General features: G+C 48.1%; 1 protein-coding gene across 1 annotated transcript in view; it reads right to left on the bottom strand.

The window, feature by feature from the left end:
• Positions 1–5,290: 5,290 nt before the first annotated feature.
• Positions 5,291–12,498, bottom strand: part of LOC104536854 (integrator complex subunit 9-like) — a gene marked incomplete at its 5' end in the record, with an annotated part of 22,735 nt that continues 15,527 nt past the window's right edge. The window contains 3 exons of the mRNA XM_010179583.1: positions 5,291–5,467; positions 6,380–6,517; positions 8,800–8,898. Coding sequence (XP_010177885.1) covers positions 5,291–5,467; positions 6,380–6,517; positions 8,800–8,898 — 414 coding nt within the window. The remainder of the gene's footprint in view (positions 5,468–6,379; positions 6,518–8,799; positions 8,899–12,498) is intronic.

The following is a 12,498-nucleotide window of genomic DNA, read 5'->3' as shown; positions in this document are numbered from 1 at the left end:
AAAACCCCCTGGGCCTGGCTCAAAACCCCTGGATCTGGTTCAAAAAACCCCTGGGTCTGGCTTAAAACCCCCAAGCCTGCCTTAAACCCCCTGGGCCTGGCTCAAAACCCCCGGGTCTGGCTTAAAACCCCCAGGCTTGGCTTAAAACCCCTGGCCTGCCTTATACCCCCTGGGCCTGGCTTAAACCACCTGGGCCTGGCCTAAAACCCCCTGGGTTTGGCTTAAAACCCCTGGACCTGGCTTAGACCCCCTGGGCCAAGCAGGGTTTGCCTCAGTGTGAGGAGAAGCAGCAGCAGGCGCCCAGCGAAGGCAGCACATCGACATTTGGAGCCCCAACACAGGGATGTGAAGAGCAGGCGGCGGGAAATGAGCAGTTATTAACCAGGCAATTAATTAAAGACCTGTGCCGGGCTCAGCGCTGTGCCTGCAGGGGAAGGATAATTGTGACCGTTCGGTTTCACCCGCTGAGTAATTTAATATAGAACAAAAAATAAACACCCCTAGACCCAGCACCAGAGCCCAGCTCTGCCCCGGGGGGGGTGCAGCGAGTCCCGGAGCAGCACCACGACAAAACCCAACTGCGTTTTATTCCTTTTCCCTTGAAGAATACTACAAAAAAAAAGAGAAGTGAGGTGTAACTCCCGCTCTGACTGCCTTGGGTTTAAAGCTTTTCTTGCGGGTGTTTCTTGGCAGAGGGCCCTGCGCTCGTGCGTGGCGGCTTGTCCAGCTCTCACCCCACAGTTTTGCTGCCGACAGGATAATAATAATGAAAATAAGACAAGTCGTGATGTCTTTGCCTGTGGTTGGGCTTCCCCATGTAGGAGCAGGGGACATGGGGCTGCTTTGCTCCGTCCCTTACTCCTTTTGGTACCAAGAACTCATTAACATCAATAAAATAATAATAATAATGATAATGATGATGATGATGATGATGATGATGATGATGATAATAATAATAATAATAATAATGATGATGATGATGATGATGATGATGATGATGATGATGATGATGCAACATTTACCAGTGTTCACACCTTTGGTTACCACTGCAGTAGGACCCGGCTGCAGGAGATGAACGTGTCCCAGGGGCACTTGGGGACAGCTGTGGGGCCAAGGGAGAGGAAGCATGGGGCAATAATTTAATATTTTGCATTAATCGAGGCAAAAAGCCTTTAATTGTTCAGCCCTGCCAGTAAAAACACGTGGGATGTGGGCTGTGATGTCCGGCCCTAACAAAGCCTGGCCCCGGGGTCCTGGGGCTGCCCCAAGGCCCCCAAATGTCCTCATGGGTGAGGTGCTGTGTCCCCATGGGCCCCAGAGCTCCCCACAGCACGTGGGTACCTGTGCCTGGGCTGTAACCCCAAGGTCTTGGTCCCTGTGGGCCTCAAGACTTGGTGACGGGTCCCCAAAGCCATGGGGCACTGGAAAGGGAGGGGGTTCAAGTGGTAGGGCCTTCGTGATGGGTCCCAAGTGATGGGTCCCAGATGTTCCTCCCCAAAGCTGAGCTGCCAATGGGATGCAGACCCAACATCTCCTCCAGCTTCCCTCAGGTCCTCACGTCCAGGTCCCCAAGGAGGTGACACTGAAGTGGCATTGGGGCCAGCTGAGCCCCAGCGTCTGCGCCTGGGCACGGCGGGGCCAGCACGAGCCTGGAATTGAATTTCTTGGTCCGGTTGGTTTTATTAAGGCTCACGTTAATGGAAAGAAAACACAATCGCCTTCTCCCCAGCCAGGAAGAGCTGCTCCGTAAAAGCCAGCCAAGTGCAGCAAGCTGATTTTAACCTTTTCTCCCCGTTATTCTGCAGCCCGGCGATGCGGCCCCGCAGAGGATGGGAAGCGCACGGAGAATTAATCACATATGGGGATGAGGTGCAGCCGCCAGTTGCGGTGGAGAGGATGGGGATGCACAGCACGGGATGCGGGACGCCCGCATCACACGTGGTCACGGGGGTTTTATTTTCCTTTCTAATAGCAAGAGTGACACCGAGTACCTTTGCTGCTGCTTGGCCATTAAAGGCTGCGTCTCTGGTTAAAATCCATTTGGCATCGTCGTATTCCAGCTCTCCTGGGCTGCCATGGTTACCTCGGCACGACTGACCCAGCCTGAAGAAATGCTATTTATTTTTCTTCCTCTCTGCGGAATGAACAAGCACTTATTTTTGCTAGTTTAATTAAGATTTTTTTCCTTAAAGAATCCCTCCCCATTACGTTTATTTTTCCAGCAGGCACAACCTTTCTGTTTATAAGAAATGCATCCGTTTTCAGACGCTGGACCGGAGCAGTAAGAACTTTTCCTGCCCAAAATGACAAGGAAAAAAAATGTGAAAACATTTAAATGGATTCTTTTTTTTTCCCCTCAGGAGGGTGGGAGAGCCTTAGGAAAGTCATTAGCTACCAGATGGCCCAATAAAACACCGGCATGGCTGGGACTGGTAGCAGTCAGAGCTTTGCACCTCAAATAAGGGCTTTGGTGTGACAGCTCAATGGCATCAGTTGCCTTTCAGTGACTCAAGCTAAAAACTAAAAGTGCTGAGCTCAAATCCATTTCCAGTCGTGTCCGTGAGTTCCTGTTCATTCCCAGTTCCCCAATTCCCTGCCAACCTCTGTGATTTTTAATTCAACTTTTGCCGCAGCGGGTTTCAGCTCCAAACCTCAAAGCAGCCTGCGAAGGAGGTCTAGGATTTCTGTTTCACATAAGGGGAAAGTCACATTTACATATTTCCCTAACACCTTGCAAGCAGTAAAACCTCTCTGTCCAACCTGACCTTCTGCATTACGAGGTGGTGCTGGAGGAGCACGCTGGGAGGTCGCCGTCCCCTGACATGGGAGCCTGGTTGGACCGCGTTGTTTCGGCAAAGACAGCGAAACCCGCTCACCTTCCTGCCCTTGCACACCTGCAGTCAGAGAAACACAGCATTTCATCAAATCCTTTATGTCAGTGACTCTATGGCCCTGTAACAGCAGGGCTCCATGTCACACGGCCACCAAAATGTCCCAGAAATGTCCCCGTGTGCCCCAGCACTAGTTCAGATCAAGGGAATCCTCCTGACCGCAGGCTCCACCGCAGCCGAGGGCTTGATTCTTCATGGCTGGGCTTTAATGCTTCCCGTTCCTCGGGTCATGGGCACGCAGAGCCCATTTACCACCAAGGAGCTGCTGCTCTGCTCAGCTGCACCCATGCGGCCTCCAAATGCAGTTTGGCGAGGGGTAAAGTCATGGGTTGGAGCCCTCAATGATCCAAAATGTTGGTGGAGCCAGGCTGGGAAGGTCCAGAAGCGCAGTGGTACAACGAGGGGATGGTGCTGTTGTTTGTAAGCAGCCAGGAGTTGTTAATTACGGACGACAACAGCCACCAGGAAACCCAGAGGAGGCATTGCAGGTTGGTGATGGGGCTTTCACTGTGCTGGTAAATGGATTTTTACCTTGTTCTTTGCTCCAAAATAAGCTTTTCAGGGTGAATTTTTTCCACATTCCTATGGTTCCCCGCACGGTCCCCATGAGTCCATGGTGGCAGGACACTGGCTCCGATTTCCTGACACTCGGTTGCTCGAGCACAGCCTTCCCCGAGCAGAAGCTCCCACCTTCCTGGAATGGTGAATGCAACAAGCAGCAAGGCCCAACCTCGGGTCTGGCTTCTTAAAGCAACAAATGAAGTCCCCTGTAATTATAGATGCAAATGAGCATACTCACAAAACGAGGGCTCTGGAGAACTGGGAGCAGCGCTGGAGCCGGGCGAGGTGACAAGGAGAAAGAGGCTCTCAAGGACTTCACATTTCAAGGCTTTTTTTTCTGAATAATCTTTTTTGGAGATTTAATTACGAGGTGAAATACGTCCAGTTCTTTTATTCCATTTCCCAGCGATGATAAAGAAGCCGAGCTACTGCAAACGTTGTAAACTCTTATGAGGATTAATGCTGCTGCGAGAAGTTTTTTATCACGTTAATGGCGCTGTTTCTCTCACGCCCACGACAGACACCCAGAGCAAAGGTGTGCACGCTGGAGTCCGCACATCCCATCGAACAGAAACCCTTTAATGCGGACGAAACGCGATGCGGAAACTGCAATAGCGAATAGATTTTATTACAGAGCTGTTCTTCCACTGCCTTAATTTCCCCAAAGCCATAAACTGGAGGAGTAGTTATATTTTACAAATGCGTACGTGGAATAGGCATGCAGATGCTTTTATAAACCACAGAATGCGCTTCCTCCTTGGCAGCCTTACAATGCTTTTTATTTTTAACACCAAATAAATACAAAACAAGCCAATAAAAAACAAACAGCAGTAAAACTGAGAAATCGGGCGCTTTTAAAAGCAATACGATGAACTAAGTTTAGGCCCCAAGCAGACGATTTTGGGAGCGAAAAGCCTCCCCAGGTCTGCAGTACAGATGGCTTGGTATAAAGGACTCAGTATTTCACCCAGGATTTGGGGCTGTGGGGGCTGAAGGAGCAGCTTTTCGGAAGGTAGAAACAAGAGGCACTTAAATCCCAAAGCTTTTTCATGAGCACTGGGAGCTGAACTCCTTGGAAAGCATCTCCTGAGACACTTCCTGCGCTGATGATGGAGAGACCCAGCAGGACCCAGTCCTTTCCTGTCCCAGTGAAGAGCCTGGAGCTGGGTGGGTAAATCTGGTCAGAACAGCACCAGTGCATTGCTACAGCACACAGCTTTCCCAAAAAATCCCTTTGCTTTGCAGGGAATGGCCAGGCTTTTGCCGCATCGAAGCTATTCCCCACATCCACCATAGCCCCCTTGTTCTACTTCTATTTTTATAATCTTTCTTTTATTTTTACACTCTTTGCCTCACCAGCTTTCTCATTCTCCTCCGTGCCAGTGAAACACGCAATGTAACGGAGGGCAGATGGGAAATTGGGTCTGGTGACCAGGAAGAAGCAGTGGGGAAAAAATAAATCTCTCAGTATCAGAGGCTGTTGTTTCAAAGTTCTTCTTGAGTTTTCTCAGGTAAAGAACTGGGGCAAACATCACTGAGAGGGTCAGACAGAGAAATGTCTGCATCTGCACCCATTTTCACCCTGACCTGGTAAATAAACACTCTATTTACTTACTCTGCAGTCCGTATCTCCTGTAAGATTCCAACTCCCAATTTTACAGCACAGGAATCCCCTATAAAGTATTCCACAACTGGCTAAAAAGAAAACTTAAAAAATATATAGATATTAAAAAATACTTCCTTGCTTCTCTATGAAAGGAAAGGTGGTTTTTGGTCTCTTTGAATCAGGAAATTCTCTCCCTGGGCTCTCAGCTCTGGGCTGTCTCCTTGTCCACGAGCTAAAATTTCTGCAGGAATTTGAGGACCAGGTCGCGCAGTTTCACCCGCAAAGGTTCGTCGTTGTCGCAGATGATGTGTGTGGAGTCCTCCTCGATCTGAATGAGGGTTTCTGCCTCCTGGAGGAGGACGATGTGGCCCTTGGCTGTGTCCTCCACCTTCACGTCACTGAAACCGTGCTGGGGAGGGAGTAAAAGAGACCACAGTTACTACAACTCAGAGGAGCAGGTAGAGATGTAGGAATAGGGCATAGTGGAAAGGAGAGAATGGCTACAAAATGCAGAGTATGCAGATATCCCAAAGCTCTGGGATTTGCAGAGGAAACACTCATAGGATAAGCTAAATATGAGCTTCATTATACAGATGGATAAAGTGCAGAACAGGGAGGCTAAAGTCAGTATTTTCTACTACACCAGGTCACAGCAACTGCCAAATCTTGAGTGACAGAGGACAAGTGACTGCTTTAACGACAAAAATGACCATCTGCTGACATTAGTGCCTCAAAGATAATAGAGGAGAGGTACTGAACCCCAGGGCAAACTTTCTCACAGACAATCCTGCCCTTTTTCCTGCTCATTTTCTCCAAGGAATTACACAGGTGAGAACAGGGCTCCACAGAGCAGTGACCAAGGGCCTGTGAGTTCAGCCACCAAGCCCCTGTGCTGCAGCGTCATGGAAGCCTCTCCATCAGTGGAGACATTTCCAGCATCAATTCTTCACTCAGTCACCTCACTTTCACTAAACTTGTAGGGATTTCTAATTCTGAGACCTCCTCCCCACTGTTATATTTATTGGAAACCAGCCGATGAGTCCAAAAGTTACACCGGGGAAATTCACCCACATGGAGTGACCCCAACAGCCACAGGAAAGCAGGAGGAGGTGACACAGAGCCCCTCTATCAGGACACGTCCCCACAGGGAACTATTCAGTGCAGGGACACGCATCCCCAAAATTCCTCTACCAGTTCAATAGCCCCTCTGTCATTTCAGCCACACCACCGTTATTTTCCCCTCTCTCTGCGAGCAAAGCAGCGCATTTCTGAGACGAGCAGAAATCTGCTTGAGCCTCACGTGCCACCAAAGTCTTGGTACCTTCTCCAGCGTCTGCACGAACTGGTCCACAGGAATGGAGCCGCTCAGCAGTGGCTTCAAGGGTTTGCACTCTGGCACATCATCGCTCACGCGCTTGCGCTTCTTGCCGGCGGGCGGCTGCGGAGGTTTTGGAGGGAGCTGAGGGATGAGAAGGTGCACAGTAATGCAGTGAATCACGTCAGCTTCTTATATTATATATAATAATACGTCAGCTGATGATATTATTTAGTTGGAATAATAAGTACGTGGGATAGAAAAGGAATACTGATTTTGTTTTCTGCAGCTAACGGGGAATATTGCAGGGCTGAAGGGGAGAGGAGAAGCCCAGCCTTGGGCTCCACTGCAGCTCTGCACACCACCTACAGAAATGAATGAGCAGTTTTAGTGCAAAGCTCCATCATCTTAAAATTCCTCTCAAATTCAGTTCTGTTGAAATTGCCGTCATCTTAAAAGGTCTGTCTGACTCAATTCAAGACTGAAGCTTTCTGGTTTAGCATCCAAGCACTCTGCAATATTTAGGAATCACGCCTTAAAGAAGTCAACGCCTTGAAAAATCACACTCTGAAAGACGCAACAGGTTGAGAAGCAGCAAATTCAGAGCAAGTAGGTACTCAGGGAATGAGAAAAATGCGTAATCTATTTCTCATCGGCCTCAGAAAAGTGAGTCTTCAGGAAGAACTTGAATACAGACGAGCAGGTGTGAGAGATAATGCAGAGCTTGAAAACTCCCTGGAGTGGGGTCTGGGTGTAATTTTGTGCTGTTTCAGAAAGCTATCGGTGTGAACTCATCCCCGAGACCCTTCTCTGGTAGCAGGGAGGGGGAGGCAGGCTCAGCACGTGCGGTGGTAGCTGACACGGCACTGCACTGCTGAAAGCACATTCCAACGCATGGAGATGAAAACTTGATTCCTATAAAAAGCACGGGGAGGAAATTGTTGTGTAAAATAAGTCCACGTGTCCTGTGCCAAGTCAGTTAGGTCGGGGAAGTGTGAGCAACTCAGTCCCTGGGAAAAAGGCGCTGGGGAAAATGACTCCAAAATTTTGGCAAGGCCATTTGCCAGGGAATGCATCTGCACAACAGGCAGGGAATTGGCCTGAATTAACCCCAGCCACCTTGTAGCACCCTGTACGCTGCAGGTGACAGACTGGGCTCCCTGCCACTCCGTGTCTTTCCCGTCGTGCAGCATCGTGTCTGAACCTGCTGCTGTGATGTCTCTGTTTCCTTCAACAGCCAGGGAAGGGCAGTTTACAGCCTTGGAGAGAAATGCTGCCTGCTCAGGCTTCAAGTCCACAAGCAGGGATGCACTTGAGTCACTTTACAAACCCCACCATCTTCCCCTCAACTGCTGGGCTTATGTGCTTGTATCATGTTATTTGTGCATGAATCACTCACATGGTTCTGTTTGTAGGCTGAGTTTTTGGGGTTTGTCTGCACACAGCTTCTGTACCCCCCAGAAGTCTCAGGCTCAGCCAGTACTGACAGACACCGCTGTGCTGGCTTACCTCCATCTCTTTGTGAGGGCTCTGGCATTTTAAGCCTAGGTCTAAGTTTATTTGGCATCAGGAAACAGAGTAGAGAAGAAAGTAAATGAACAACACAAAGGAGAAAGCAGCATCAGATCAACTGCACTGCAATACTTCAAATTGTTCAGTGTTGTGTAGTGTTTCTAGGGAACTGACTGGGAAAAAGTAAGACAGCCTGTCTGCTGTGCAGATATAAAGTCTTAACTGATCTTTACGTCCCTGTATTAAGGGTATTACTGTACTGGGCCCTCTTTCCAAGTGTAGTTGCCCCAGCCCAGCTCTGCTGCCCAGCAGGAGAGGCAGCATCGTGCAGCGTGGCTTCACTGAGCTCCCTGCACGCTCCTGCATCAAAGGAGAAAGGGGATGGGGGCACTCACTGCTGAGCAGGTCCATCAGACATCACCTCCCTCTGCAGAGCACCAATTGCAGTGTCAGCCTAAGAGAGGTGGTAGGAAAGCAGGGCTACACCCCTACTTTGGGGAACAGGGCAATGTAAGGAAGATAGTCCCTTCACATGTCGAATGGTTTAGGTCTCCTCTCCCCTCCAACCCTCACTGCTAAGTCCAGGAGAGGCTGACTGATGCTGATCCTGCTCTACAGGTTACAGAAGACAGCAGTATGATTTGTGGCCTCTCTTCATGAATAATCTCATTTCCCCTTTTATCTTAGCCAGGCATGGGGCCAATAAAAAATGGGCAGAGAGATTTATTTGCATCCCACTCTCTACTCCAAGTGCAATTCCTCACTCGCACATGCCAGGACAAAGCAGCTCACAAGGACTCTGCTCCAGGGGGGAAGGAGTTTTTGGAGGGGTTGCCTCATGAGAACAGCTGGGGTCCCAGATGGCAGCAAACCTGGATTAAGGATATTTTTCTCCCTCTCCCATTATACCGTACCTGCAGCACATGCTTGTTGTCTTTAGTATGCAACACGGCAGAAACTGTTGCTAAGGAAATACCAGGCTTAATCTCCAAGGGCACAAGTGAATCTGCAAGCTAAAGCAAAAGAAGGATTCTGTTCAGCAAGTGATAATCTCAAAATTTGTATGAACGCAGCTGTGATTTAAATTGGCAGCGTGGTATTTTTAAACACGGTCTAATGAACTGTAAACACAAACCTGCTGATACAACGACAGAGCACTCCTCTTACCTGCTTAGCTCCCCTTCCAGCTCCTCAAGCCACTCACTTTCACACTGCTATCAGAGCAGCGCGAGGTTTTCAGTACCCAAGGCAAGCCTCAGAAAACATAACGATTAAAGAGAACCCTTGTTTAAAAGGACATCAACTACTTTATTAATATTCTTTAGTAAAGCTCATAATCTAATTCAGCATTATTTATTATTATTATTTATGTTAATGGAAAATGACAAATCAAAGCCAGTTCCTTGGCCCTGTGGCATGCAGGCAGCAGAAGAACTTAAAGAAAAGGGTTTGTCCTTTAAATCCCAATGGCTCTCTCGACCAGTTTTAAACTTTTCCTTCCAACACTGCCTAGAAACCCTTCCACTGCGTTTTATATAATTCTTCTCTGAAAGAACTGAAATTTAGTCTTGGCTCCAACTTCGAATCCAGTGGCAGCCTCCCAAGATCCTGAGCAGTGCTGCACCTGCTGAGACTTCCGGAAGTTGGCCAGCTGGGAAGCAACTCTTCCAGTCACGTTTCCAAAGGAACAGTGCTCATCAACACACAAAATTATTCCCTTTTTTCCTCCAAGGGAGTTCTAGATGACAACACACAAGGGCACCGCGTGCTCTGGGGTCCTGGCCAGGACTGCTGCCAGCATCGAGTCCTAGATCAACAGGTATCTTCACACTGAGGCCACAGCCCAAGCAGTTTCCAAGCACCATTCCCAGCCAAGCACGCTCCTCTTATTCACTGTGGACCTGAAGGCAAGGATGCTTGGTTGGACAAGTGATAGGATGAGGGGTGATGGCTTTAAACTGAAAGAGGGGAAATCTGGATGAGATATAAGGAAGGAAGTCTTCAGTCTGAGGGTGGTGAGGCCTTGGCCCAGGTTGCCCAGAGAAGCTGTGGGTGCCCCCTCCCTGGCAGTGCCCAAGGCCAGGTTGGCCGGGGCTTGGAGCAGCCCGGGCTGGTGGAGGTGTCCCTGCCCATGGGGGTTGGACTGAGGGGTCTTTGAGGTCCCTTCCAACCTAAACCATTCTGTGATGCTATGATGCATGAAGTGTGCTCTGTGTTTGTGGGGAAACCCAACAAAAATCATTGCCCATGCGTTATACCACTGGATGGGAGGACTTTTCAGTCCTGAAGACAAGTTACACCTAAAGGGACAGAATCTCCTTGGCTGTCATACCCAACAGTTGTACCATCAACTCACCCAGACCATCAACCCATCTCACATAGAAAGAGCCTCTACAAGATGATCTTCATCTGAACTCCATTTTCAACAGCATCCAAACCAGGAGAGGGATGGAGCAGAACAACTGAGCCCTGCCACTGCTCAAGAAACTTTGGGTAGCAGAACTTTGCAGCTGAATACAGAAGCGACTGAACTTGACTTCAAAAAGTCCTCACTCCTGGCCTAATCCTTTTGCCATCAAAGCACTGAGAAGGCTTTTCGGTTGGCTTCAACAGCAGCAGAGTTCAGCTACTTCTAATAACTCCTCAAAATCTTACCTACCACTATTTAAGCTGCAGGAACATTGTGAGAGCACCTCCTTGAAATAAAACAGTTGGACAGGTGCTTCTGCTGGAAAACCACAGACGTTTTAAGGCTGAATTGAGATGCCCTAAAATTTTCACATATTCAGACTTAGTGAATTTCAGAAAGCAAAATGTCACTAAACAGTTCTGATTTCTCTCTCTCTGGGACTCTGTTCAAGATGTTTAAAGCACACAATTTGAATACAGTCTTTAGAGTTTGCTGTTGAAGGCTGAGAGAATGAAAATATAATGGTAATTATTGCTTCAGACTTCCCCTGGGACCTAAAAATAGTAACACTTGCAGCAGTGTGTTTTGCTGCACTTTGCAGTGGTCGAAGGCACTTTCCATTCTCACCACCTTCCAGAGGAGGATCGATACGAAATGGGCTCTAACGAAGAATACATGGCAAAATGACAAACGCTGTAAAGAGAAAGGTCCTTAAAAACCAGAGCTGCTTGGAATCAAAGTCTTTTTCTACCACTGAAATACTTTGATATTAACATCTATGCAGGTTTTAACCGCACACTTGGTAAACAGCAACACTTTAATTATTAACAGTCAGAAAGACAGCCAGCCAGACGTTCATTTTTATTTTCTCTAAGGTATTGCTACACCTCACAGCCCTCCCCATGCTGCAGCCAATCCTTTTATTACAGAAGTTCGCTGACCCAAAACAAAAAGGTCATTTAATCACATCCAGTAATTCACCCACCAAGACCACACAGCACTGCTCTGCTCCTTTCGACTGACCTCCCGCGCGCACAAATCGCTGAATCCTTCCCAAACGCCGGATTAAAGAAACCCTTTTCAGAGAGATAGCAAATCTTGTCTCTACTCCAAGCAACGACAGCTCCCCCATTTCCTCTTGCAAGCTGTTCCAAACTTTTTATTTTCCTTGCAGCTAGGAAACCGTGTCTCATTTCAAGGTTGAATTTGTCCAACTTTCAGTTGCTGGATCTTGTTATGCCTTTGTCTGCAAGATTGAAAAGCCCCCCACTATGCAAGAAGAAATGCTCCTTCCTTCCAGTCATTATCACAAGCCTGATGCCACATGCTGGCATCAGGAAAGTCACGAAAGCAGAGACGCGCGGCACTGAGCACTAACAGCGCATTAATCAGTCCCCTGCCTACGGATGAGCACTTGGACTGCCTTAAGACAAACTCCTCTGTTTGCCTACGTGTACTGTGTGCTTCATTCTTCTAAAATCCCTCCTGTTAAGGAAAGTTTAAAACAGAGATCAACCGAAAAACCAAAAGTAGTCTGAAGCAAACCAATGAAAACTTGCAATAGTCAGAAACTGCAAGAGTTGAAGTGAACCATGCAATGGCTGAGGGAGAGAAGAGTAAGCTGGGGAAGGTCTGCTCCCATGATCAGAGCTGTCCACCTCTGCTCCTACAGAGTAAAGACATGTTAACCACCAACTGCAGCTCAATCTTCAGTGTAGGATTGGATTCTCCACAACTAAATGAGATCTGACGCATACTATGTGAGTGCAAACAGTGCTGTAGGCCAAACTATAGTTGTTTATAAAGAAGAGCAATGCACATGGCTTAGGTTACTCTGAAATCTCTACTGAGGCCTTCATGGGGAACAACTCTCTCTAGGCTTAGGTCGCACGTTGTCTTCAGTTACCAGGTAAAAATCTTCTTGTTGGCCATGAAGAGCTGAAAAATGACTGAGGATGGGATCTGAAACGCCTACTGTAAAACACATTGAGGCTAAGCAGGATCATGGAATTGTTTAGGTTGGAAAAGCCAGGAAAGGACCAGAATTTCAGCACACGTGGTCTTGGTCCTATGGAGGATTTGCCAAGGGGCAGACATGCACATACATACACCAGTCAGTATTTTAATGTCCAAGTTGAAGCCATACTGGCAGTGGTGACTACCACTGATTTCTTCCTATGTTTTTGGGATACCTCTCCAAACT

This window comes from Mesitornis unicolor, unplaced genomic scaffold (assembly GCF_000695765.1).
Source record: "Mesitornis unicolor isolate BGI_N332 unplaced genomic scaffold, ASM69576v1 scaffold15842, whole genome shotgun sequence".
Classification (NCBI taxonomy): domain Eukaryota; kingdom Metazoa; phylum Chordata; class Aves; order Mesitornithiformes; family Mesitornithidae; genus Mesitornis; species Mesitornis unicolor.
This window is presented reverse-complemented; position numbering and strand designations above follow the sequence as displayed.